At 33.8% G+C, this 24621-nt stretch overlaps 1 protein-coding gene across 2 annotated transcripts in view; it reads left to right on the top strand.

Annotated features, from left to right (window-relative positions):
- The window catches only part of RTN4 (reticulon 4), a 66593-nt gene that overhangs the window by 21101 nt on the left and 20871 nt on the right, over positions 1–24621 (top strand). The window contains exon 1 of one of the 2 annotated variants that reach the window (XM_082671932.1): positions 12825–13087. The exons of the other annotated variant lie outside the window; for it this stretch is intronic. Within the exon in view, the coding sequence (XP_082528058.1) occupies positions 13054–13087 (34 nt within the window). The 5' untranslated portion in view covers positions 12825–13053. Of the gene's footprint in view, positions 1–12824; positions 13088–24621 lie in introns of those variants that run through there. 2 annotated transcript variants of the gene reach the window in all.

Below are 24621 nucleotides of genomic sequence, written 5' to 3'. Positions count from 1 at the left end.
ATTGTAATTAAAGCCACAGACATCAACTAGGGGGAGCCGAGGGAAGAGGAAGATTTAAAGTTGGAGGAATTGATCAACATTATCAAATACTAGAGAGCTCAGTTAAGATAAGGATTGAGAATTTGTCAGAAGGGAGGGAAGGTGTTATAATGGTAATCCCTATTCTCAGATGGTTAACGATTTTCTACATCCTTCATTATGATGTATTTAGGTGTTTTAAAAAAATTTTCTGATTCTTATTACTGAATCAGATTCAGTAATTCTGATTCTTATTCTTATTTAAACCTGAAAGTATTGATAAGTATTAAATAATAAATAAAACTTGCTCAGATAATGTATTATCTCCAGTTTGTTTCCCTTGTTTTCTTAAAATGACATTTGTAGGCAGAATTCAATTTTAATTTTGGGAAGAAAGGCTGATTTCGTAAGGGAGATGAGCAAGGTATTATTGATGCAGACATTGATGCCTTATTGATAGTTTCGGATAAAATTTGTTGTGAGAAAAATGAATACTAGTCTTCTCCCTTAATAAGGGTATTTTATCAAACTGTATTCTTTTTTTTTTTTTTGACCACGCCATGTGGTTTGTGGGAGCTTAGTTCCCCAACCAGGGATTGAACCCAGGTCACAGCAGTGAAAGCACCGAGGTCTAACTACTGGACCACCAGGGAATTCTGTCAAACTGTATTCTTAACAATGAAATGTAAATACTGGTTTTTCTCAGTTCATAATTATGAACATTCATTCTGTTTTTCCTTTCACTGTACGTCATTATTTAGAGGCTCAGCGTTTCATATATGTTTTTATTTACTTTTAAAAAAATTTGTGGCTAAAGATTTATGCTTTCAGTACCCTGATGGTTTCCATTTTTGTTTAAAATATATTATCACTGGCACTTTAATTTTTCACTTTCCACTCATTTTAAATATAAATGTATAATTACAATATTCTAATAATTGCTTAAATTTATACTACTAAATACAGACCCAGATAGTGAAACTACTGAAAAGAATAGTTAACTGATAGGGAGCACTACCAGATGACAGCTGAAATCTTTTTCTCAGATGATGCATGGAAGTCCCAGTTTGGCATAGAATGACAGTTTAGGGATATAAGTGTATGATTGGAAGTGGAAGATCATCAACACATACTAAGGGCATAGAGAGGCTGTCTCTACCTTGGAATATTAGGAATGGCTTCACAAAGAGATGCTTCTATAAAAGCTACAGTTAGCAAACGTGAGTAAACACATAGACCTGTTCATTTATATAAATATAATAAAAGTTTTCCAGATCCTGTTTTGGTATTTTTGGGGCAGGTGGGTATGTGTGGGTATTATGGTCAGTATGTAGAAACTGAAGCTATTCAAGCTATTCACTTGAAGTTAGGGACATAGATGGATTTGAGACTGGCCATGGGTGACTCAGTGAAAAGAAACATTCAGGTTTATTCAGAACTAAACTGAAAGACCAATCTATGCTAAAGGAGGGTTTATGATACATTGGATGCTAAATTTTTCTCTGACTGGAATTAAGCAGAATTTTTTTTAAACTTATGGTCTCATTTAGAGAGTTTCTTTTAAAAAAAGGATGATTGCTTTTTTAAAATTAACTTCCATTTGGCAATAAGTTCAAACTTAAAAACAATTGCAAAAATAAAAGTAGTACAAAGAATGTCTTATACTCTTCATCTAAATTTACCTACTAACATTTCTCCATTTACATTATTATTTATGATCTCTCTTTTTATAGATAACTAGACAATGGATACATAGATACAGTATATCCTTTTTTTCCTGAACCATTTGAGACTAAGTTATATACGTTCTGTTTTACCCCTAAATAGTTTAAAAAGGGATATTCTCTTACATAACCTCAGTACAGCTATTAACTTTCTAAATTTTACATTCATTCAATACTTTTTTCTAATCTACCATCCATATTCTAGTTGTGTTAGTTGACCTAATAATGTTCTTTGTAGTGTCCTGTACTACAAGGTCCAGTCTAGTGCCAGGTTTTGCATTTAGTTATGTTACCTTTGGCTCCTTTAATCTGGGACATTTCCAGTCTTTATCTCTTACGATTGTAACATATTTAAAGAACACAGGCCCTTTCCCTTCTTCCTTTAATAGAAAGTTCCTTGTTTTGCGTTTTGTCTAATGTTTCTTAGTGATTAGATTAAGTTTGTGGATTCATGGCCAAAATGAATATAATGTAGTGCCTCTCTCATAGCAATCTGGAGGTACCTACTATTCATCAGTCCCTCATTGATGAGGTTTAATTTACACCATCTGGTCAAGGTGGTTCCTGATTTCCTTATTGTATAATTACTATCTTTCTTCCTTCCTGACAACTAATAAGCAGTCTGATGGGTGACACTTCAATACCATGTAAATATCCTGCCCTCCATCAAAATTCCCTCCCTAGATTTAGTATCTATTGATGGTTCTTGATTGATTTATTCTTTACCATTAAGTTTGCAAAAGATGATTTTTCTGTTCTAATACTTCCTCCACGTTTATCAATCAACCCTGGCATTCTACTCTTAGCAAGAGCTCTCCTTTTCCATTAATTAACTATTTAATTATCAGTATGGATTCATGAATTTCTCTTTTCCCCCCAATGGTTCATAATTCATTGCTGTACTTATTTTGGTTGTCAATGGTCACAGATTTGGAGGGCTCCCCTTCAAATTGGCTCAAGGACATGCAGCTGTCCTTTTTTTTTTTTTTTGAGTGGAGAGGGAAGCACTTCTTACTTTCTAGCATAACGAAATGTTGTAGGCTCATCTTTTGCCCACTCTGTCCCAGCCCTGAAGTCAGCAGTTTCTCCAAGGATCCTTGATTCCTTTCAGTGATCAAGAGCTGGATGCTAATTGTACTTTGCTCCTGTGGGGTCTTTCCATTTTAGCCCTTCCAGTGGACCGAGGTAGGAAATACTTGTATACATACATACAAATAAACATACACATATTTATGAAATCATGTGTTTACATAGATACCTCCAAATCCAAAACATTCCCAGAGGACTATTTCTTTCTTCCCCCATTTCACATTTGTATGTTCCTTCTATAGTGAGAACCTGGCTTCTGACACTACCAATACATTTATTAATTTGTTTAATCCTTGAGTATATCTAAAATAGTTTTAGAATGTTTTATAATATCATTATAATAAACATAATAAAGGGTTCAGGTTTATTTTTCAAATCCACCTCCCTCAACCCTGCCCAGGTTACTCGGATTAGTTTTATTTTCCCTTTTCCTTCTACCTTCCCCCATCTTCAGTGTGGTTATAATACTCATTTGAAATAAACTTAGATTTGTTTCAGTTTGCTTTCAGTTTTAGGTTTTCTTTCTCTCTAGGACATTTTTAAATTAAGAATTTTGAAAGGCTGAGAAAAGAACCTGAATTCTTTGCATTTTACCTAGAAAGGGGAGACTACCATTTATGGGAAATCTTTTAAGCACCAAGCATTTTCACATAGTCATCTCATTTAGTCTTCACCATAATCTGAAAGAAGGAATCATTTCATGGATGACAAAACCTAAATCTAGGGATGTTACGAAACTTTACCGAGGTTGCATATTATGTAGTAAGCACAGTACTTTTGAGCTTCTATTGTGTTCCAGACATTGGGCTAACTTACTTTTTTAAAAAAATTTTTATTGGAGTATAGTTGATTTACAATGTTGTGTTAGTTTCAGGTGTACAGCAAAGTGAATCAGTTACACATATATCCATTCTTTTTTAGATTCTTTTCCCATATGGGTCACTGCAGAGTACTGAGTAGAATTCCCTGTGCTGTACAGTAGGTCCTTATTAGTTATCTATTTTACGTATAGTAGTGTGTATATGTCAGTCCCAATCTCTCAATTTATCCCCCCCCCTTACACTCTGGTAACCATAAGTTTGTTTTCTACGTCTGTGACTCTATTTCTGTTTTGTAAATAATTTGTACCATTTTATTTTGATTAGATCACATATAAGCGATATATGATATTTGTCTTTCTCTGTCTGACTTCACTCAGTATGATAATCTCTGGGTCCATCCATGTTTCTGCAAATGGCATTATTTCATCCTTTTTTATGGCTGAGTAATATTCCATTGTATATGTGTGCCGCATCTTGTTTATCCACTCCTCTGTCGATGGACATTTAGGTTGCTTCCATGTATGGCTATTGTAAATGGTGCTGCAATGAACGTTGGGGGTGCATGTGTCTTTCTGAATTACAGTTTTCTCCGGTTATATGCCCAGGAGTGGGATTGCTGGATCATATGTTAGTTCTATATGTATTTTTTTAAGGAACCTACATATTGTTCTCCATAATGGTTGTACCAGTTTACTTTCCCACCAACAATGTAGGAGGGTTCCCTTTTCTCCACACCCTCCCCAGCATTTATTGTTTGTAGTTTTTTTGATGATGGCCATTCTTACTGGTGTGATGTGATACCTCATTGTAGTTCTGATTTACATTTCTTTAATAATTAGTGTTGTTGATCATCTTTTCATGTGCTTTTTGCCATCTGTATGTCTTCTTTGGAGAAATGTCTATTTAGATCTTCCACCCATTTTTGATTGTGGTGGTTGTTTTTTTGATGTTGAGCTGCATAAGCTGTTTATATATTTTGGAGATTAATCCTTTGTTGGTTGGTTTGTTTGCAAATATTTTCTCCCATTCTATGGGGTGTCTTTTTGTTTTGTTTATGGTTTCCTTTGCTGTGCAAAAGCCTTTAAGTTTCATTAGGTTCCATTTGTTTATTTTTGTTTTTATTTTCATTAGGAGGTGGATCAAAAAAGATCTTGCTGCGATTTATGTCAGAGTGTTCTGCCTGTTTTCCTCTAAGAGTTTTATAGTTTCTGGCCTCACATTTAGGTCTTTAATCCATCTTGGGTTTATTTTTGTGTATGGTGTTAGAGAGTGTTCTCATTTTATTCTTTTACATGTAGCTGTCCAGTTTTCCCAGCACCACTTATTGAAGAGACTGTCTTTTCTATATATTCTTGCCTCCTTTGTCATAGATTAGTTGACTAACTTTCTTATTTATATTAGTTCTTATCCGATTCCACAAAGGAGATATTTTTTCCGACAAGTGAAGAACTGGGATGAGACCTAGGTTTTGTCCCCTTCACAGTTTTGGAGCAAGCAGTTATTGTCCTAAATAGCAGATGACCAGGGTGCTGCTGCTTTTATTACATACCTATTGTGTTGGGGGCATTAACCAATGCAAGGCATTTTTAAAAATGTCAGGAACATTGGTTACTGTGTACATTTTCTCATGTGGTCTTCTATAAGTAGGGATATTAGAATGAGGGTAACCTTCTGTTGCTTCCATGTGGAGACTGAATAACCCTATTGTTATTCAGCTGGACCGCTGCTGTCTTTGTTGTTGGTGGGTCATTGGTGAAGAAAGGTGCTAATGTCTCCCATTGAAACCACTGAGATCTTGACTTAATGATAGTGATTGCTTAATACATGTTTGTTGGTTACTTGGTTTGCCACTAGTGCACAGAACATTTTAAGTTCATAATCATAGTATAGATTGTGTTTTGCTGACCTGTTGTAACTTGGTGAGTGAAGTGTAAACCAACCAGATGTTAATTATTCATTACACTTAAAGTATGTGCTTTCCAGGAATAACCAAATAGTATTGCCATAATAAAGAACTCGCTGAAAAATGGCCCATTTATCTAGGTAAAGAATTAAAAATTATCCTTTGCCAATTTATAGATACTTCTTAAATGTGTTCATGAATAAGAACTTTCTTTTGATGATGTTTATAACAAAACATTTTTCTTATATTAATTTTAAAAATTGATTGTATAGCTTTTGGGCTTTCTCAGTAAAGCATTATAGATATTAAGTATTTTGTTAAAATACATTTTTAGTGAGCATATATAGGATGCTTCTTGAATATTATTAGTTGGGTTTTGATTAGGACAGTGAGCAGTTAATCTGATGAAAGTAGAAATTTAAGTACCCTGAAAAATGAAAATGTTTAATCTAACACATTGAGTAGAATTATCTTTAACTGGAAGGCTTTGAGTAAATATAAGTGTAGCTAAATTAGAAACTGACTTATTAATAAGGAAATGATTATATTTACTCAAATGTTTGACATTGTCAAATTAGTGTGGATTTATTTAGTGCTTACTGTGGGTCCAATACAGATTGAAAATAAATATGAAATATGAACCTTTATAAAAGATAGATACTGCTACATATAATATGGTTGAAAGAACTTCATCTTGGGCATCTTACACACCTAAGATCTAATCCTGGCTTTTTTACTGGATTACTTTTTTAGCTGTATGACCCTGGGCAGATGTTTTAATCTATTTGAGCTTCAGTTAAATTTAGTAGTCAGAATTTCTCTCAGGGACCTGCTAACTGTCAGTGAAGTCAGGGTAGCAGTACATGAAGCAATCTGAAGTAATATATGCTAATTGTACAAATTTGAGAAGTAGAGAAAAGCATTTAGATGACAAAAAAATTGTAATTGTATTGCCCAGACATAATCATTGCTAATATTTTAGAATATATTCTTCTAGTCTATTTCTATGCATATGGATACTTTATGAATGCAGTGAAAAAAGGTGTTTTTCCAAACTGGGATCATACGTTATATATTGTTTATTGCTTTACAAAATTCAGCAATATATTATATTGCATAATGCCAAAATTTCCATGTCTTTATTTTTCTGCTGTGTGATTATTTAATGTTTAGTGTTCCTTGGTATTGGATATATTATAATTTAATCAGTTCTCTACGATCGTTAGATTGTCTCCAGTTTTTTAAATTTATAAATAATGCTATTATTAACCTCTTTATGTTTAAATATGTTGTACATATCTCCAAATTACTCTTTTCCATAAATTACTAGAAATAAAACCCTTGGAAATGGGTATGTGCATTTTTAAGCGTTTTGACAAAAATTGGCTATCAGAAAACTTGTACTAATTTAAAAAATTTTTTATTGGAATATAGTTGCTTTACAACGTTGTGTTAGTTTCTGCTGTACAGCAAAGTGAATCACCTATACGTATACATATATCCCCTCTTTTTTGGATTTCCTTCCCATTTAGGTCACCACAGAGCACTGAGTAGAGTTCCCTGTGCTATACAGTAGGTTCTCATTAGTTATCTATTTTTTACATAGTAGTGTATATATTGTCAATCCCGATCTCCCAATTCATCCCACCCACCCCCTTCCCCCTTAGTATCCTTATGTTTGTTCTCTATGTCTGTGTCTCTATTTCTGCTTTGCAAATAAGTTCATCTGTATCATTTTTCTAGATTCCACATATAAGCTAATGATGTTTGTTTTTCTCTTTCTGACTTCACTTTGTATGACAGTCTCTAGGTCCATCCATGTCTGTACAAATGGCACAATTTTGTTCCTTTTATGGCTGAGTAATATTCCATTGTATATATGTACCACATCTTTCTTTATCCATTCCTCTGTTGATGGACATTTAGGTTGCTTCCACGTCCTGGCTATTGTAAATAGTGTTGCAATGAACATTTGGGTGCATGTATCTTTTCAAACTAGTTTTCTCCGTTATATGCCCAGGAGTGAGATTGCTGGATCATATGGCAGTTCTATATTTAGTTTTTTAAGGAACCTCCATATTGTTCTCCGTGGTGGCTGTATCAATTTACATTCCCCCCAACAGTGTAGGAGGGTGCCCTTTTCTCCACACCCTCTCCAGCATTTGTTTATAGACTTTTTGATGATGGCTATTCTGACTGGTGTGAGGTAATACCTCATTGTAGTTTTGATTTGCATTTCTCTAATAATGACATTGAGCATCTTTTCATGTGCTTTTTGGCAATCTGTCTATCTTCTTTGGAGAAATATCTATTTAGATCTGCCCACTTTTTGATTGGGTTTTTTTTTTTTGATATTGAGCTGCATGATCTCTTTGTATATTTTGCAGATTAATCTTTTGTCACAACTTGTACTGATTTTTACCCTTCTAATGGAGTAAGACAAAAACCCATTTCTCTATTGATCACCAACAATTAGTATTATTTATTAATATTGTTTTTTAATCAGAAAATTTTGATAGCTAAGGACTTACACATTACACAAAATTCAAAAAGTACTATTACAGTAAGTCTTCTTCCTGTCTTAACTAAGCTGCCTAGTGCTCCTTCTTAGAGTCATTTACTAGACTTCTCATGTATCCTTCCAGACATTGTATACCTGTCTTTTTTTTAAAAAAAAAAAAAAACCTTTACCAGTTTGATAGGTTAAAGTAGTTATCTTGCTGTTTCGATCTTCGATTATTAGTGAAGGTGAGCATGTTCCACATATTTATTGGCTATTTGTATTTCTTTTGTGAATTGCCTGTTCATACTCTTCGCCCATTTTAAAATTTAGAATCGCCTCTTTCTGATTTTATGAGAGTTCTTTATATAGAGTGGATGCAAATCCTTGTCATGTTACAGTTTTCCCTTAGTTTTCTAAATAATTTTTATTTTACTTTGCATTTTGGTGGATATTTTCAGTTTTCACCTGGGAAAATTTATAACTTAATTTATTTACTAATTTATAGTTTCATTTTTATGTTTAATTCTGATCTGTTCAAAATTGATTTTGAATTCTGGTCAGAGATCATTTTATCCCACATGGCTTTCTGGTGTTGGAGTTGTTTTCCTATCCCCATCACACTCTGATAGTCCCCTAGTACCAGGCAACAATCCTAAGGAAGAGCCAGAAAATTGAGAACAGTTTTAGCCAGGTTGCATGCTTTGGGTTGGACAGTCAACGGTACTATGGGTGTTGGTGCCATCTAGTGTTGTAGATAGAAAACGATGTCTGTGGAATGCTCTGTAATTGACCATATGGAAATTCAGTTGGGCTGAGAAATTTAGTGAGTTGTGGATATTTGCTTCACAGTAACAAATGATTTTGAAAATGACTTTATAAAAGGATTTTGAATTTTGACACATCGTACTGAATCAAACAAATGCTTGAATCATGCTATGATAAACATTGTGAAATGACCTTAAAGATTCCCCCAAACATGTACTTCAGTGAAAACTTAAAAGTTTTAAAAGATCTGTTCAAAACCCAATGACTATTAAATTTTTAAATTCCAGGTTTAAAAATGCTTTGGATCTTTTGGATTATCTGTGTATTTATTTTAGATTATAATATAAGAAATCAACATTTATTTAGTTCTCATTGAATAGTATCACTTTCAGTTTCTTTCTGTATAATTTTTAGTATGTATTTTTATCAGCTTATATGGAATTGTTTATAGACCTTAAAATGCTCATTATATTTTGGTTATTTTTTAACTTGTCATTCATTTTCTAGACTAAAGTCTTTGTTCATGTCTTAAGGTTCAATTCAGTAGTTAGTGCTGAAGTGCTGTAATTTAGTCCATAGAGGGCATTACGTTACAGCATATGGTATTAAACAGCATTATTTAATATCTTTCAGTAATGGGACATATGTTTAGTTTTATACTTTTGTATAGTTCAGAATAATTAAATTTTGAAGTAAGTTTAAAACTACTGTGTAGCTGTAATTTTTTTCTTTTTATTAAAAAGTCCTGTTATCTGTTGCTGGAAAGTAGAAATAATTTTTTTAGCGATCAAGAATTGCATACAAGCAACCCCCAGTTTAGAGAGTAGCACTTTCAATCCAAATGACCACCTCTTTCTCACCTTATTTGCCTTCATTTCTAAACATTGTAAAGCAAACAAAGCAAAACAAAAACTTGAGTTTTTCTGGGGTTCAGAATTAGAGGAAGGAAAGAAATGGAAAAAGAGGAATATCTTGGGAGAGCTGGCCTGGGAGGTCTTAGAGTTTACATATTGTTGCCTATTCCAAAATACAGTCCTCTAGTGTTGGAAATCCTGCCACTTAGGTACAAGAGACACACACACACACACGCACACACACACACACACACACACGTTTATGAGAGTGTTATAGAGAAAGGAGTTTTTTATTCTTTAGTAGGACTTATTTTAATCATATAATTTTCCTGCTAATGAGGTAAGTTCACGAAGAAAATGAGAGTTTTGATCTGAGATATGAAGAGAAGAGAAATGTAGAGAGTGTAGGTAATTTTAGAGCATGGGTACTGTTTGGAAAGGAGTTAGAGGTGTGTTTGGGGTGGTTTTGGTCATTGGTTTTTGTCATGCTTTGGGGAGGTACTGGGTTTATGGACATTGAGGAATGAGAAGTTGCCAATCATGAACTCAGAACAGGTGATTTCAAAAGTTCAGTGTAAGGCTGATTTTGAGTTTAGGAAGAGAAGAATTCCCCCCTTCCCTACCCCCATGCACAATATGCAGTAGGACTTAGAATTCAGACAGCACTTTTACTTGCTTGTATTATAAATAAAGGAATCTTCTGTGCTTCTCTCCTTTGGAAGCCTTTACTTTTAAGGGAAAATAAGTTTCTATCCCAAATAATCAATGTGGTATCTGCTCTATTTGAAAATTGTCCTTGAAATAATTTTTCATTTTTAAACAAAATGTTAAATATTTGAAGGAAAACAAATAAGTTTTTAACAGATTTATGTTCTCTATTTGCCTGTTATCTTGGGATTTAATATGGAATAGGACCTGTAATCTACCCATATAAAATTTTTTCTGAGCTGGAGGAGAATAGAACTACAGTAACAAAGCACAGTAATTTGTGTGTGTGTGTGTGTGTGTGTGTGTGTGTGTGTGGTGGGGTGCTTCTTTTTAAAGAGGGTATTGGGTTATTGCCTAGAATTGAATGGCTTAATATATGCACTTTCTTAGATATGATTTACAGGCTTTGTTTCCTTGTGGTTTACTGGTTAAAAATTTTAGCATAATAATAGTAAATAGCTAGCACTTACGTAGGGCCACTTTTTATCAGGCACTGTCCTAAGGCCTTTTGCATACACAAACTCATTTGATCCTGTCATCACAATAAGCCTCGCCCAGTGGCTTTACATTTTTAACAGATTGGTCTCATCAGATTTTCAAATTTAAGCACTTTTTCCTTAGGTTACCAAACTTAAAACAACTCTAGTTTTAAAACTTTCTAAGAAAGAAATGGGCAAAATGTAAATTGATTTATCTTAGTTAGTTTTCCCTGTAAACTTAATAGCCTAAATTGCAAAGATCATAAAAGCTAAAGAATTAGATATTACTATGTAAGGTCTAATTTCAGGGCTCCTATTTTGACCTCTTAATCTGCCAGGGGAGCTATTAAGTATGTTTAACATTTAGATGAATGGGTGTTATTATATGTTCTTGCTCTCTCAGATGATTTTTAAAAATTGTTACACCAAGTCAAGTACTGGAAGATGTGAATAAAATGAATGGTAAATACCCTTTTTCTCAAGAAATCTTTTTTCCCCCCTACTATTAGTGTAGTAATCTCTGACTTCAAAACAGTGTTTGGGCGATGTTTTTGAGTGCGTTATTCTAATGCTAAAGTATTTATTGGCCTTCAGTCTTAAGGGATTCATTATTAAAAAATACTGTTTTGAAAATATTATGTAGTTAATGAATAGTTTGGGATTTCTAACTATTGCATGAAGAGGCCAGAGATTTTCAGCTATGATATGACTTGGTGACAAGTGTTCTCAAATATCACATTATACAAGGGTTCAGTGAATAAAGTTTAAAGTTAAATATTAACTTCTGAGCTGAGAATACTAGACTCTCTTTAAAAATTGCTTTGCTTTATTTATGTTTGGAGTTAGAGAGGCAGGGAGGAAAAGAACTGAGTTCTTGATATTCAGGCCACTTCTGATTTGAAGAATTTTGCAGGGTTTTGCAGCCCACACAGTTTTACAGCAAGTTCCAAAAAATATCATACCTATTTCAATGTAGCTATATAGTCTTCTGAAGTATGTAGTTTTGTACATAGGCTCCATATCTTATAATACTTAAGCATATCTCACATTTAAAAATATTTTCGCTGATTTGTCATTATATGTTGCCTTTAATGCTAAGTCAAATGGTAATATCAGTTAAAACAGTTGTGAGACGTTAGTAAGGACGTAATATTCTGCACTGGAACGAATGCCAATTTTATAAAGTTGAACAAAAATTTCAGAAATTTCTTATATAGATTTGTTTTATCAGTAAAATTTTAGTTTGGTCTTATGTCACTTTCTCAAAGCAAATGTGGTATAATTAGCACCTGAATATTTCTCCTCAAGCAAAGAGTCTATTAATAGTACCTGCAGTGGTGTCTAATAGATATTTATTGAAAGATCGATTTGGAGCAGGTGGTAATTAAGAATAAGTATATATTTGCAAGTCTCTGGATTTCTGTAGTTGCAAAAGAAGGAAAAGATAGCATTACCTGAGAAATATGAGATTGCTGAAATTAAGTAAAAAATTTTTTCTATTTAAGTAACATATTCAGTAAACATTAATAATTTGACTTTGTGATTCTCCTGTCACACCCTCATAAGGGTGCAAAATGCTGATAATTTAAGAGAAAGTAAGAAGAGACTCGCATTTCCCAGGCTTGAAATGTAAGCTGTTACCCTTCTTTGGATCAGTCCATTTTTATCTTATCAGGTAACCATTGATTTTAAAGTTTTAAATGAAGCTGGAAACCAGCAGCATAATTCCCCTATCTGTCAAAAAATAAATAAATAAAAATAAAACAAAATAAGATTATAAAAAACTGTACATGGCTTTAAGTGCATTTCAAATATATTCAGTGGTTTACTCTGCCAGAAGAACAACCCTCTTTTCTTTCTTTTCTTTTGGTGGCCTTCCCCTCCCCCTGCAAAAGTAGCTCCATTTGGTGTGAGCAACAAGCAAAAGACTAGAACAATAAACAGATAGAGGAAGGCGGTAGTGCCTGAGTATTAGTAGCCTAGTTACAGATTGCACTGCGTCAGACTGCTCCACACCCAGAAGGCGTCAGGTGACTTCAGTCCTGCTGCAGTTGTGCAGCAGAGGAGACTGCAGATACGGTTGAGGAAACGGATATTTCATGTCTCAGGGGGTAGATTTTTGCAGTTACAGCTTTTCTGTTGGTATGCATAATTGATAATTGCATCTGTAGGGCAGATCGTGACAAGAGATGGACGGTCAGAAGAAAACTTGGAAGGACAAGGGTATATCTGCTTTTTAATCTTTATTCATTTTTTAATGTGACCAGTAATATATATTTCTATGAATAAGCTTTGCAATTTAGATATATTTTGGATTGAAAATGAAGCCTATGAAGGGTTTAAGAGTAAAGGATTAAAACAGCTATTTCAAATGTGTTTTTGCGGTTCGTTATGTATGAGAAAATGTCACGCTGTTCTGCTTCACTGGCATTTGATTTAGTCTTTGCAGTCCTATCGTTGATTAGGTTCTATTCTTTAATCTTGCAGGTTGTGAACAATATAGTTTTAACATAATTTCATTTGGTCACTTTGGTGTGATAAATCTACATAGCCATGTTTGTATTCCATAATGACATATTTTCTGTGACTAAGTATTTTTTTTTTTTTTTAATCTGATTTGGTGTAGTTGAAATTCTATCCGAAGGTTTGTAGATAGCAAGATCCTGTGTTTGCAGTAAGCCTGTTTTCTTCTTTGGAAATATTATTGAACCTTTAAAGTTATTACCAGTCACCTTTTAATTAGATTATAATTTTGTATATCTTAAAATGGTTAAAATGTATACACAGTAGTTTTAAATGTGTGTCCATATTTAAGTCACTAACCTTTGTCCTTGTAATAACCAATCAGTGATCTTGATCCCCTTTCCTCCCCCTTGAAAGCCCAGATCCTTTCAAGTCTCAGTGGATTGGGGTTGTGTAAGAATTTAAGCTTGTAAGTGTAATGAATATTTTTAAAGTATTTTATTATGTAGATGGTTAAATGTGCCATTTTAAGAAAAAGGGAAGGTGGGTGGGCTGTGTATCTGACCTTTATAATAAATTGTCTTAAAAATTATTAGAGCTATTTTTTTAACATCTTTATTGGAGTATAATTGCTTTACAATGGTGTGTTAGTTTCTGCTTTATAACAAAGTGAATCAGTTATACATATACATATGTTCCCATATTAGAGCTATTTTTAAGTAGTCCAGTTAGACATTCCACACAAGCAATTTGTTTTCCTGGCCACATTCAAGTTTTATAATTAAAAAAAAAAAATTTCTATAGCAGAATTGTTAGCAGGATTGGTGATAATGTTTCTAAAAGCAATATGTGTAGCTAATTACAGGAACCTTTACAACATCCTTTTAAAAATTGGTTCAATGAAGTATTGTGGGGAAAAGGTGAGCTTAAGATTGAGTTCATATTGAGACATTGGAAAGATCTTACAGTTAACACTTAACAGAAAATAATATAGCTTTGGAGTTTTACCTTTATTGTTTCTTTACATGTGAATTTAATGAACAGAAGGATTTTTATTTCTTCATCCTTTTCTGACCATTAGCATTACAAAGGGAAAGTAAATTGCTATATTAGTTTTCGATAAGTAAAACTGATAGTAGTGATAACAATACAATAAATCCAGACTTTAAAAATAGGTAAAAAATCACATCAGGGCCTACTCATCAACTATTAAGGCTCTGTATTAATAATTGGAGTCTTAGACCATTTAATAGCATCTTAAGTTCTTTATTTGCTAAACTAATTTAGGAATATTTTGAGATTGGAGAAATTAAGTTCCAGTATAGTCCATATTATTATACCAGACATTTATTTTGATTATTTTTAGGTACTAAGTATAAAATCAAATTTACGCTTGAATGTCTGTCTCTGGGGAGCCTCATTTTGTATGTAAGTGGAATGGCCTGATATTTTTTTAGTGTTTGGCTTTTTTGCTTGGGAAGACTAACTTTACCTATTGTTCTGGTTCATTGCTTAAGTTATATTTTAGTATTTATCAGCAGCTAATTTTAACGTTGCAGATTAGAGGTTATGACTTAAATGGAAATCCGTGAGAAGCTGAAACTGCCATGGAGTGAGTTTTTCCTCATTTTATGAAAAGTGTGGCGATAGAGGAAAGAGTCTAAGCTTTCTAGGTATATTAAAAAACAAACTTAAGCCCATATATTATTCTACTCTTTTGCCACCCTTGTTCCCTCCTTAAGTCCCATGGTTGAAATACATCCAGTTGGTATATCTGATTATGGTAACATGTAAGGGTATAAAGAAGTGAGAGATACTCTGATTTCCGTGTTTTAAAGAGTCTTTTTTTTAGCTTATTAACTAGTATTTAAGACATTTATCTTGCAGGCTAAGACCAAAATTAATAATTTATATTTTATACATTTTTCATCTTGGATTTTCTATTGTTCTTAGTGGGATACTTACAATAAATGAAATCTATGAAGTACCTGATTATTGGGGTTAAAATGGAAAGCATTGATTAAGACAGTCAAAAGATTTTCAAGAGCTTAAAATAGAAGGAATTGGGTAGGTTTGGGGGTTTGGGTGGGGTGGGAGAATGATTTAACCACTAAACAAGGTGTAATTTAGACAGTGAATAGAGCTTTCTGGGTAGAACAGAATATTTATAGGATAGTAGTTGAAAGATAAGATTGGTATAAGTAAAGAATGTAGAAGACTTGTAAGATCTAGGTCAGGTTTCCTCAAACTTCCCTGAAGAGGAGAATCACCTAGTGCTTCTTTATTTTTATATGATTCCTGTGACGCTATTCAGATCTACCACATCAGAATTTATAGGGGAAAGGCATGGCAATATGTTAAGCACCTTGACAAAGGGTTGTGTTAATATTAGGCAAATGTAGGAAACACCAACCTGGTTTTTAAAGTTTCTGTTCTCATATGTTTTGATTTTGGCCAGAGTGAGAATCTTACCGTTTTTGGTCTTCAGTTTCCTCTTCTGCATGATTTCTAGTATTCCAATTTTGATGTTCTCTGGTTTTATGAAAAGATACCCTGGGTCAGATTGCAGAAGACATTGACTTTTGGATTTTATCATAAAGGAAATAAAGAGCCTTTGGAAGTTTTAAAGTAGGGAGTGGTAAAATGACAGCAAGTTTGAAAGACTGCTTTGGGGTGCTATATAAGATAAATTGGAGAAGAACTTAGAGGCAGAACAGGATGACTGTATTTGTGCCCAGATGTGCCTGAACTTGGCCTGAAGTAGGAATGAAAAGGAGGTGGCAGGTTTGAGAAACTTAGAAAGGAATACTTGATATTTGACATAGATTTGTGGGACTAGGGTGAGGGAGGGACTCAAAGGACAACATGAAATTTCAGTCAGAGTGCAACCTTGGCAATGCTAGTGCTTTAGTGTCAGTAGAAATAGAGCTAAAGTAGGTAGAAATGATGCAAAGTTCTGTTTTGGAAACTTCAAATTTGAAGCTCAGAGAAATGACAGGCTTAATGATGAATGCAGAATTGGGAATTGAATGCAAAGTGAGACAGATGAATACTGTGAGGAAATTTGCATAGAAAGAACAGAAGGGGCTTCCCTGGTGGTGCAGTGGTTGAGAGTCTGCCTGCCGATGCAGGGGACACGGGTTCGTGCCCCCGTGCGGGAAGATCCCACATGCCGCGGAGCGGCTGGGCCCGTGAGCCACGGCCGCTGAGCTTGCGCGTCCGGAGCCTGTGCTCCGCAATGGGAGAGGCCACAGCAGTGAGAGGCCCGCGTACCGCAAAAAAAAAAAAAAAGGAACAAGATTAAGGAAGGAGAGCCTAAAACCTATATTGTGGGGACATGGAGCACAAGGAGGGATCAGGAAGTTATAGTCGGAGCAGTAAAAGCAGCAGGTTAGGGCTGGTTCCCTGATATTAGGGAGGGAGAGATTTTTCAAGAGGGAATGGATGGTTAAATACTAGAGAGAAGCCATTTAATGTGAAGATTGAGAAATGATTGTGGACCCTGTTGAATTTTAGGAATATGTACAACACTACCCATTATTAGTAGTGTTTTTGGGATTTGGCAGTTAACATACTGTAGGCGACCTTTGAGAGGAGTTTGTGTAGGATGGGGACAGAAATGTTTCTAGCATTAAAATTCAGTTTGATTATACGGCAAGACAAAAACTGACTTTGGACCATTTCTGGAGCATACTTCTTGCAGAGGTTCTTGTAGGGCTCCCTTATCTTTACTTTTGCTAAGTCACTTTCAATTTCTTTCAAAGGTTACTGAGTATATGGGTAAAGGTGTACGCTCATACTGACATTCAGGTAGAGAGGAGAAAGGGGTCTTGGCTGCTTGAAATAAATGTCCCTGGGAATCTCCCCCCCAAAAAAAAATCCTGAGAAGGGAACTTGGGTGTTAATCAATTGCGAGACCTATTGATTGGAGGAAGCCTCCTGCTTTTCAGTTCTAAACGTAGTTGAAACCCAGCGTTTAGTCATTTCATTAGATATTTCTTCTGGATCTTGGTTTAGTAGTGCAACACTGTGTGTGTGTATGTACGTGTGTATGTTGTAGAAAATTTAGAAGGTCTGTGGAAGAATAAAACCATCACTTCACAGAGTGGTTTTGGTGTGTATTTCTAACGGTGTGTGTATGTGTTGGGGTTACGTATGGTACATTTTGTTCCATAATCATTTTTCTCACACTAAATGGGGAAATACCTTTCATTTAGAAATATTCTACATTGTTTTAATGGGTGTAGTATTCTAAGTATGTACTGTTAATCCCTTATAGTTAAATATTCAAGTTATTCCTAAATTTTTTGCAAACATGAAGAAAGCTAAAATGAATATAATTGAATATAAATTATTGCTCTTATTCATAATTATTTCCAAATTGCTGGGTTGTAGTATTTAGGCTTTTGGTTCATGTTGCAGAACTTCCCTTCAGAAAGATACAAATTATTTTGAGTAATGTATAGGAGTGTCTGTCCTGAAACCTTGGCCAAGATTAAGTACTACATACGCATTTCTGATGGTTTTAACTCTTTCTAAGATAGCTGTTTTGTCAGTTTTAAGTAAATTACTTGATGAGAACCAGATTTAAATTGAAAAAGTAAATTGGTAATTTTTTTCTCCTATATATGGTTTAAAGTTTTGCATGGATAAGTAGTGGGAGCAATGGAAATATCTTCTCAGTTTTCTTTATTTACCCAAATCCGGGTACTCTTAATTCCTTGTCAGAACTTCTAACTGGTTTTTCCACTAAATCCTATATGTTAAGCCAAATTAATCTTCCTAAAGTATGGCTCTAATCATAGCACTTAAGGGGTTTTCCTTTACTTTTCAAATTAAGTTCATACTATCCTGGACTTTTAAGAGGCATTCCATGGTCTAATCCTAGCCTTTATAATCCCATCTCCCATTACTCTGTCTCCAGCCACATTGAAGGACTTGTTTCCTAAACATGCCTGTTCTTTGCATTTGCTTGTATTTTTCTCTCTGTCTAAAATCCCCCTTCCCATTTCATTTTGCCCAAGTCTTGTCAAAAGCCCAATCCTTCCTGAAGTATTCACCTTCCAGGTGGAGGGAATCCAGTATTCCTCAGAACTCCTATCTCTTGCTTTTCGTTTTGTGCCTTCTGTTACAGTTATATATCTATATCTATATATATTACAGTTATATATAACTAATATATATGTATATAATACATGTAATATATATATGTAATTAAAAATATATATTTTATATATATATATAAATAAATATTGGCTTTTTTTTCTAGTCTGTAAATTCCTTGAAGGCAGCAAAAGAAACAGTGGTGGCCTTATCACTGGGTCTCCTCATTGACTCCACACAGCTTTTCAACAAAGTGACAGGATGAGAACTTTGATGTTCAGCCAGGTTTATTCCTGGCCTGAGCCTTATACATCCATTCTTGGGAATTTTTTTAAATGGTTTTTCAAATGGGAGAAATAAAAGGGATCCTCTACCTTACCCCTTTTTTAAAGGAGCAATTAATTAAGCAACTTCTGTAAATCCAGGATTTTTAGATCATACCCACAGGCAAGACATCTTAATAGTCACTTATTCTTGTTTTATGGGTAAGGAAACCAAGAAAACTAAAGAGATTAAATTATTTGTTCAGGACTAGACAGCTAGTGGCATAGGGTCATTATCATGGATAATGCTCATTTATGTTACTGGATGTGTATTTATGTGTATGTAATGTATATGTTTAAATTTGCCTCATTGCTTTCAAACTTTTTAATCCAATAACCTTTTAGGCATTTATGTAAGGTATTGCTAGACACTAAAATACTGTTTGTCTCTCCTCAATACCACGATCTTATATTTATTCTAGGTAGCTCAAAGCAATTTAAGATTAAAAAATTATTAAATGTTAATGATACGTCTGCAAGTCTATTGTTAAGAGTTGGCAATTGAGACAGATTTAGGAATTACTACTCTCAGATTACCCAAAATTCTGATTTTCCATAAGAATAGCTGTTGCTAGTGTATAGTTGTTGTATATACTCATTTGTGTATTTTTTTCCACTTAAATAATCTAAAATTAAAATAGATTATCCTGGTCAGTGATGTGAATACTTTACCTTATTTCATTATCTGTACTATTAGCTATTTATTCATTGAGCATTTATACTGAGTGTGTGCCATAGGTGTGTAAGGTTATAGAAGTATAACTGTAACTAGTTTACCTACTAGTGAAGTTGATTCTCTTTTTAAACTAGTAATTTGCTCAGACTTTTCCCCCTATTCCAGTTTATTAAGCTTTTCAGGTTTATAGAGTTATGGAACAGTATGTTTTCCATTTAGTTTTTATTAGTAGAAAACAGGATTTTGGCAGCAATTTCCTATTTCTAAGGTTTGGTGCCTATTTCTTGTAATGTGTGTATGCCAACAAGAAGTAAAGTTGGAAGTGGGAAGTTAGAATTATTTTCTGCTGTATTTTTTGTCATCTTCTAATAAAGCTGGAAATGGAATGTGGGATTAAAGGAAGTGTTGAAAACAACATGAACTAATTAATTAAATAAATTGTTGTGGTGGTTATTGAACCTCACTGTTTTCAGTCTCAGAGAAATTTGGATTTTCCTAAGAAGGCAGCAACAATCATAGGTAGTTTTACCTTCCTTCAGTATATTAAGACATTTTCTACTTGAGGATACTTAATATAAGAGAAACAAGCACTTAAAGTAAGCTCAAATTTCATGGCAAATAACGGAGGGAAAAAGATTTGGTTAAGACTTGAAACATAAAACCAACAGTTATGAAAATAAGTTTTAGCTTATTTTTAACAAAGTTTAGGTTGTAATCACAGCTGTGCATAAGTCTTAGAATGAACAGAGATGAATCAAGCTTTTGGGCTTTTTGGTGTGTATTTTTTACTAGAAAATTGTTTGGTAGCACAACATGATATTTTTGTGGTTGAATTTTCACAGTGGATCACATGTAATGTCCTTTTACAAAAATGTTCAAGGGTTTTAATGACTTTCCTCGTGGCTTCTCTTAATCTTTTGAGGTCAGATATTCTGTTTTGAAGTGCCTATTGGACTGTCAATCTCTTTTGGAGTAATTCTCCAACATCACTCAAAACATTAACCGTACAAAATGCTACATTATTAGGAAGATCTGCAGTTTTGTGTTGTGGTTGATTTGTGTTGTCTTATCTATTAATATCTATCTAGCTATAGCTATTTATAGTTTTAATTTATTTTTTTCAGAGAGAGGGACAATTTAGATGGCTTCTAGGAACTACAATTTGCAATTTGAACAGAACATGATTTACTCCTATTACTGAATCTATGTTACTGGAAGTTACTGGTCTGTGTATATAACTCTGCTCATGGTGTTAGTTAATTACTTCTCTCTTTAAATTGGGGTTGAAACACTATTTGGAATCCTCAAGTAGGGTAAAAAGCAAACTTGAGTACTGATAAATTCCTTTAAATACAAAATATGTGGTATGATGTAAAGAGTGAGACCTTCACAGTCAGACCTGAATTTCAATCAGTAACCCTGCACAATTTATTTAATAATACTTCTGAGCCTCGATTGCCTAATGTATAAAGTGCAGATAATAAACACTTTATAGAGTTGTTGTGATTAGTGATAATGTATATAAAGTACTTGCACAGTTCCTTGCTCAGAATAGGGGATTACTAAATTTTTATAGAAAGGGCAAATATAGAATTTATACTAGTTTTATGTAAAATATTTCTTCCTTAGATGTGTGGTTGTTGAAATGGACAACATACTGTAAAGTTGTCAGAAGTAAGACAGGGAAGCTTTAGTGATGAAAAAGACAAGGACCTGAAATTGTATCTTTTAAAAACTCTAGCTACAGGATGAGGAGAGATGGCCAAGAGAGATGCTGGTTTGCCAAGTATTTGGTTGAGATACTTTGTAGCAATACTAGGTATCCTTCAACCTGAAACTTGCTAACTGAAACCAAGTTAGCAGTGCTTTCAGAGAAAGTTGAACTCACCTTTTAAATAATCAGAGCTTAGTTAAGCATCGTATTTAATATTTGATTGCCCTGCCTGACTGTATCTCTTCAGACATTACTTTTATTTAGTGTGTTTAATTCATCAAGCATTTCCATGTGTGAAATCTCCATTCATTTTCAACTAACTTGTTAGGTGGCTATCATTTTTCTAATTTTACATGATGGTAACTAGAAGGAAGAAATAGGACTCAAGCTCCTCTTACCGTGTTTGCTGAAAGAGTTAAGCTCCCACTCTGCACAGATATTTTTGTGGACCACCACCTGTCATTTTTTAGCCAAGTGAATGGTTATTATATGGAGATAAAATGCTTACTATGCGGTAATAAATGATCAACTCTGAATTCTAGTCACTTTTCCTGGCAATTGGGAAGAATTTGATTTAAGGATTGTGATTTCTAATAAATACATAATTATTTATTAATATAAAGACCATGGTTGTGAAAAATAACAACTGAAAATTTAGTATCATTCTAATATTCATATGTTTATTTATTAACTTCCTTTTTAACTGCCTTTCTCCCTTTCTCATTCTTCATCTGACTTTATTAAAGAGAACTTAATATTTGCTTTTGCTTAGGAAGTAGGCATTTTACTGCTAGCTGTTCCTTGTTCTCCCAGTATTTTGGGGACCACCTAGTTCAATGTTTTTTTCCACCCAGACAAAAGATTTAAAAATTGAAACCTGACTTCAGGCTGTTCAAGGAAGAGCTACAGTAAGAATTTGATTTGAGGCAAAATGTAATTGGATGGCTCCTGCATGTAAGGCTGGCACTATTTTTAGCTATGACAGATGACAGTTAATGATTACCAGATGTAGGCAACTCGTCTTACTCTGCATTGGGCCAGAAGTGTTTCTTTTGAATAAGAGATGATAGTGTACTGAATTATTTTAAATGAAAATTTTAGTTTGATAAATTGCTACTGCTTAAAGCACTATCAAAATAAAGATTTTTCACATTTACATTTGGAAAACAAAAGTGGGGAAGCACTGCAGGGAATAAATCACTTTTTTTTAAGTGACAAAAATTTGTTTAAATTGATCAAAATTATTTTAGTAATACACAAGCATCCTCCATTGTTATAAGAGGAAAAAGCACTGTTAGATTAATTTCAGATCTTTAAAAGGATATTTCATGAACATTTTATTTAAGAATAAAGTTTACATCACAGTAGGTTGCCTTGCATGATTAACACTCCATTCTGCAGTGTAGAAGGAAACTTCAGGAATCATGAAGGTTTAAATTTTCCTTTACAAGCCCTTTGTCTTAATTTTGGTTTCTCACGGATAAAGAGGCCATTGAACTCTTCCTTCATAAACAAAACTAATAAAGTGATTACAGAGGAATCCAAAATTAGCATTTTAGTGACCCTATAGTTCTTATTTAAAGATGTCCTTTATTTTAATTTGAAAATATTACAGTCTTTAATTATTCTTAGGAATAGAAACATTTTAATCTGATCACTATTCAGACAGTGCAGCAAATATTAATGAAGCAGGTAATGAGAATATAAAGATGAAATGCATTTAAGCAGCCCTTCAGGGTCTAGTAAGGAGAGACAAGCCTGTAAAACAATATTTACTGTTTTATAAATTATCTGAAAGCATTGCTATTTGTTACTTAATAAGTGTGGATATCTGATGGTAGTTTAAATAAAACAAATGTTAAATCCAAAGCACAGAAACATTTTTTGAATAATTAGGATTAGTGCATGCTTTAAACTGGCATTAAGTGTGCATTCATTGTAATCAATTAGTAATATTTATTGAAGGTTTAGTTGGTTCAGGCTTTGTGCTTAGCTCTGGAGATGTGGTAGGTAGTAAGATAAAATGCTGTCTTCTGGGGCTTACAACCTAGCAGAGAAACATGTTTAAAATGAGTTTGTTTTTTTTTTAATTAAGTGTACATACAGCTCATTGACTTAGTATACTTATGGAATTGTGCAGCCATCACCATCATTTAATTTCAGAACATTTTCATTCCCCCCCCCAAAAAAAATCTTAAACCCATCATGAGTCACTCGCCATCTCTCCTCCTCCCAGTTACTGGCAACCACAAATCTACTTTCTGCCTCTCTAGAACTGCCTATTCTAGACACTTCATGTAAACAGAACCATACGACTGTGTAACCTTTTGTGTTTGCCTTCTTTAACTTAGCATAATATTTTCAAGCCTCATCCATGCTGTAGCATGTTATCAGCACTTCATTCCTTTTTATTGCCCAATAATATTCCATTGTACGAATATTTTGTTTATTCATTAGTTGATGGACATTTGGGCTGTTTCCACTTTGGGTTATTATGAATAATGCTGCTGTGAACATTTGTGTACATAGATTTTTTTCTAGTCTTTTGGGTGGAAATTCCTAGGTGTGGAATTGCTGGGTCATACGGTAACTCTCTGTTTAACTTTCTGAGGAATTGCCGAACAGTTTTTCACAGTGGCTGAATTTTACATTCCCATCAGCAATGTAAGAGGATTCCAATCATCATCACTCTTGCCAACATTTGTCATTGTCCATCTTTTTTACTTTAGCCATCCTAGTGTGTCTGAAGTGGTATCTGATTGTGGTTTTGGTTTGCATTTCTCTGATGACTAATGATGTTGAGCATCTTTTCATTGCTTACTGGCAATTTGTATGTATTCTTTGGAGAAATTAATATTCAAATCCTTTGCCCATTTTTAATTGGTTTGTCTTTTTATTGTTGAGTTGTAAGAAGTTTTTTTTAATATATTCTGAATACAAGTCTTTTATCAGATATTTAATTTGTAAATATTTTCTCCCATTCTGTGGTTGAATTTTCACCTTGATAGTGTCCTTTAAAGCACAAAAGTTTTTAATTTATTGAGGTCAATTTATCTGTTTTTTTTTTTTTAAACTGCTTCTGCTGTTGGTGACATATCTAAGAAACCATTGCCTAATCCAAAATCATGAAGATTTATACCTATTTTTTTCTTCTAAGTTTTGTACTTTAAACTCATTGGGTCTTTAATCCATTTTAAGTTAATTTTTGTATATGGTGTAATGTATGGGTGCAACTTCAGTCTTTTGCAGTTAGATATCCAGTTGTCCCAGCACCATTTGTTGAAAAAACTATTCTTTTCCCCTTTGAATGTCTTGGCATCCTTGTCAAAATCAGTTGACCATAATGTAAATGTAATTTCTGGACTCTTCATTTTATTCCATAATCTGTCCATCCTTCTGCAGCTACCAAACTGATTACTGTAGCTTTGTTGGAAGTTTTGAAAAGGGGAAGTGTGAATTCTCCAACTTTGTTGTTTTT

Source organism: Grampus griseus (assembly GCF_964374135.1).
Source record: "Grampus griseus genome assembly, chromosome: 15".
NCBI lineage: Eukaryota > Metazoa > Chordata > Mammalia > Artiodactyla > Delphinidae > Grampus > Grampus griseus.
Note: the sequence above shows the minus strand (reverse complement) of the source record. Positions and strands in the feature narration are given on the sequence as shown.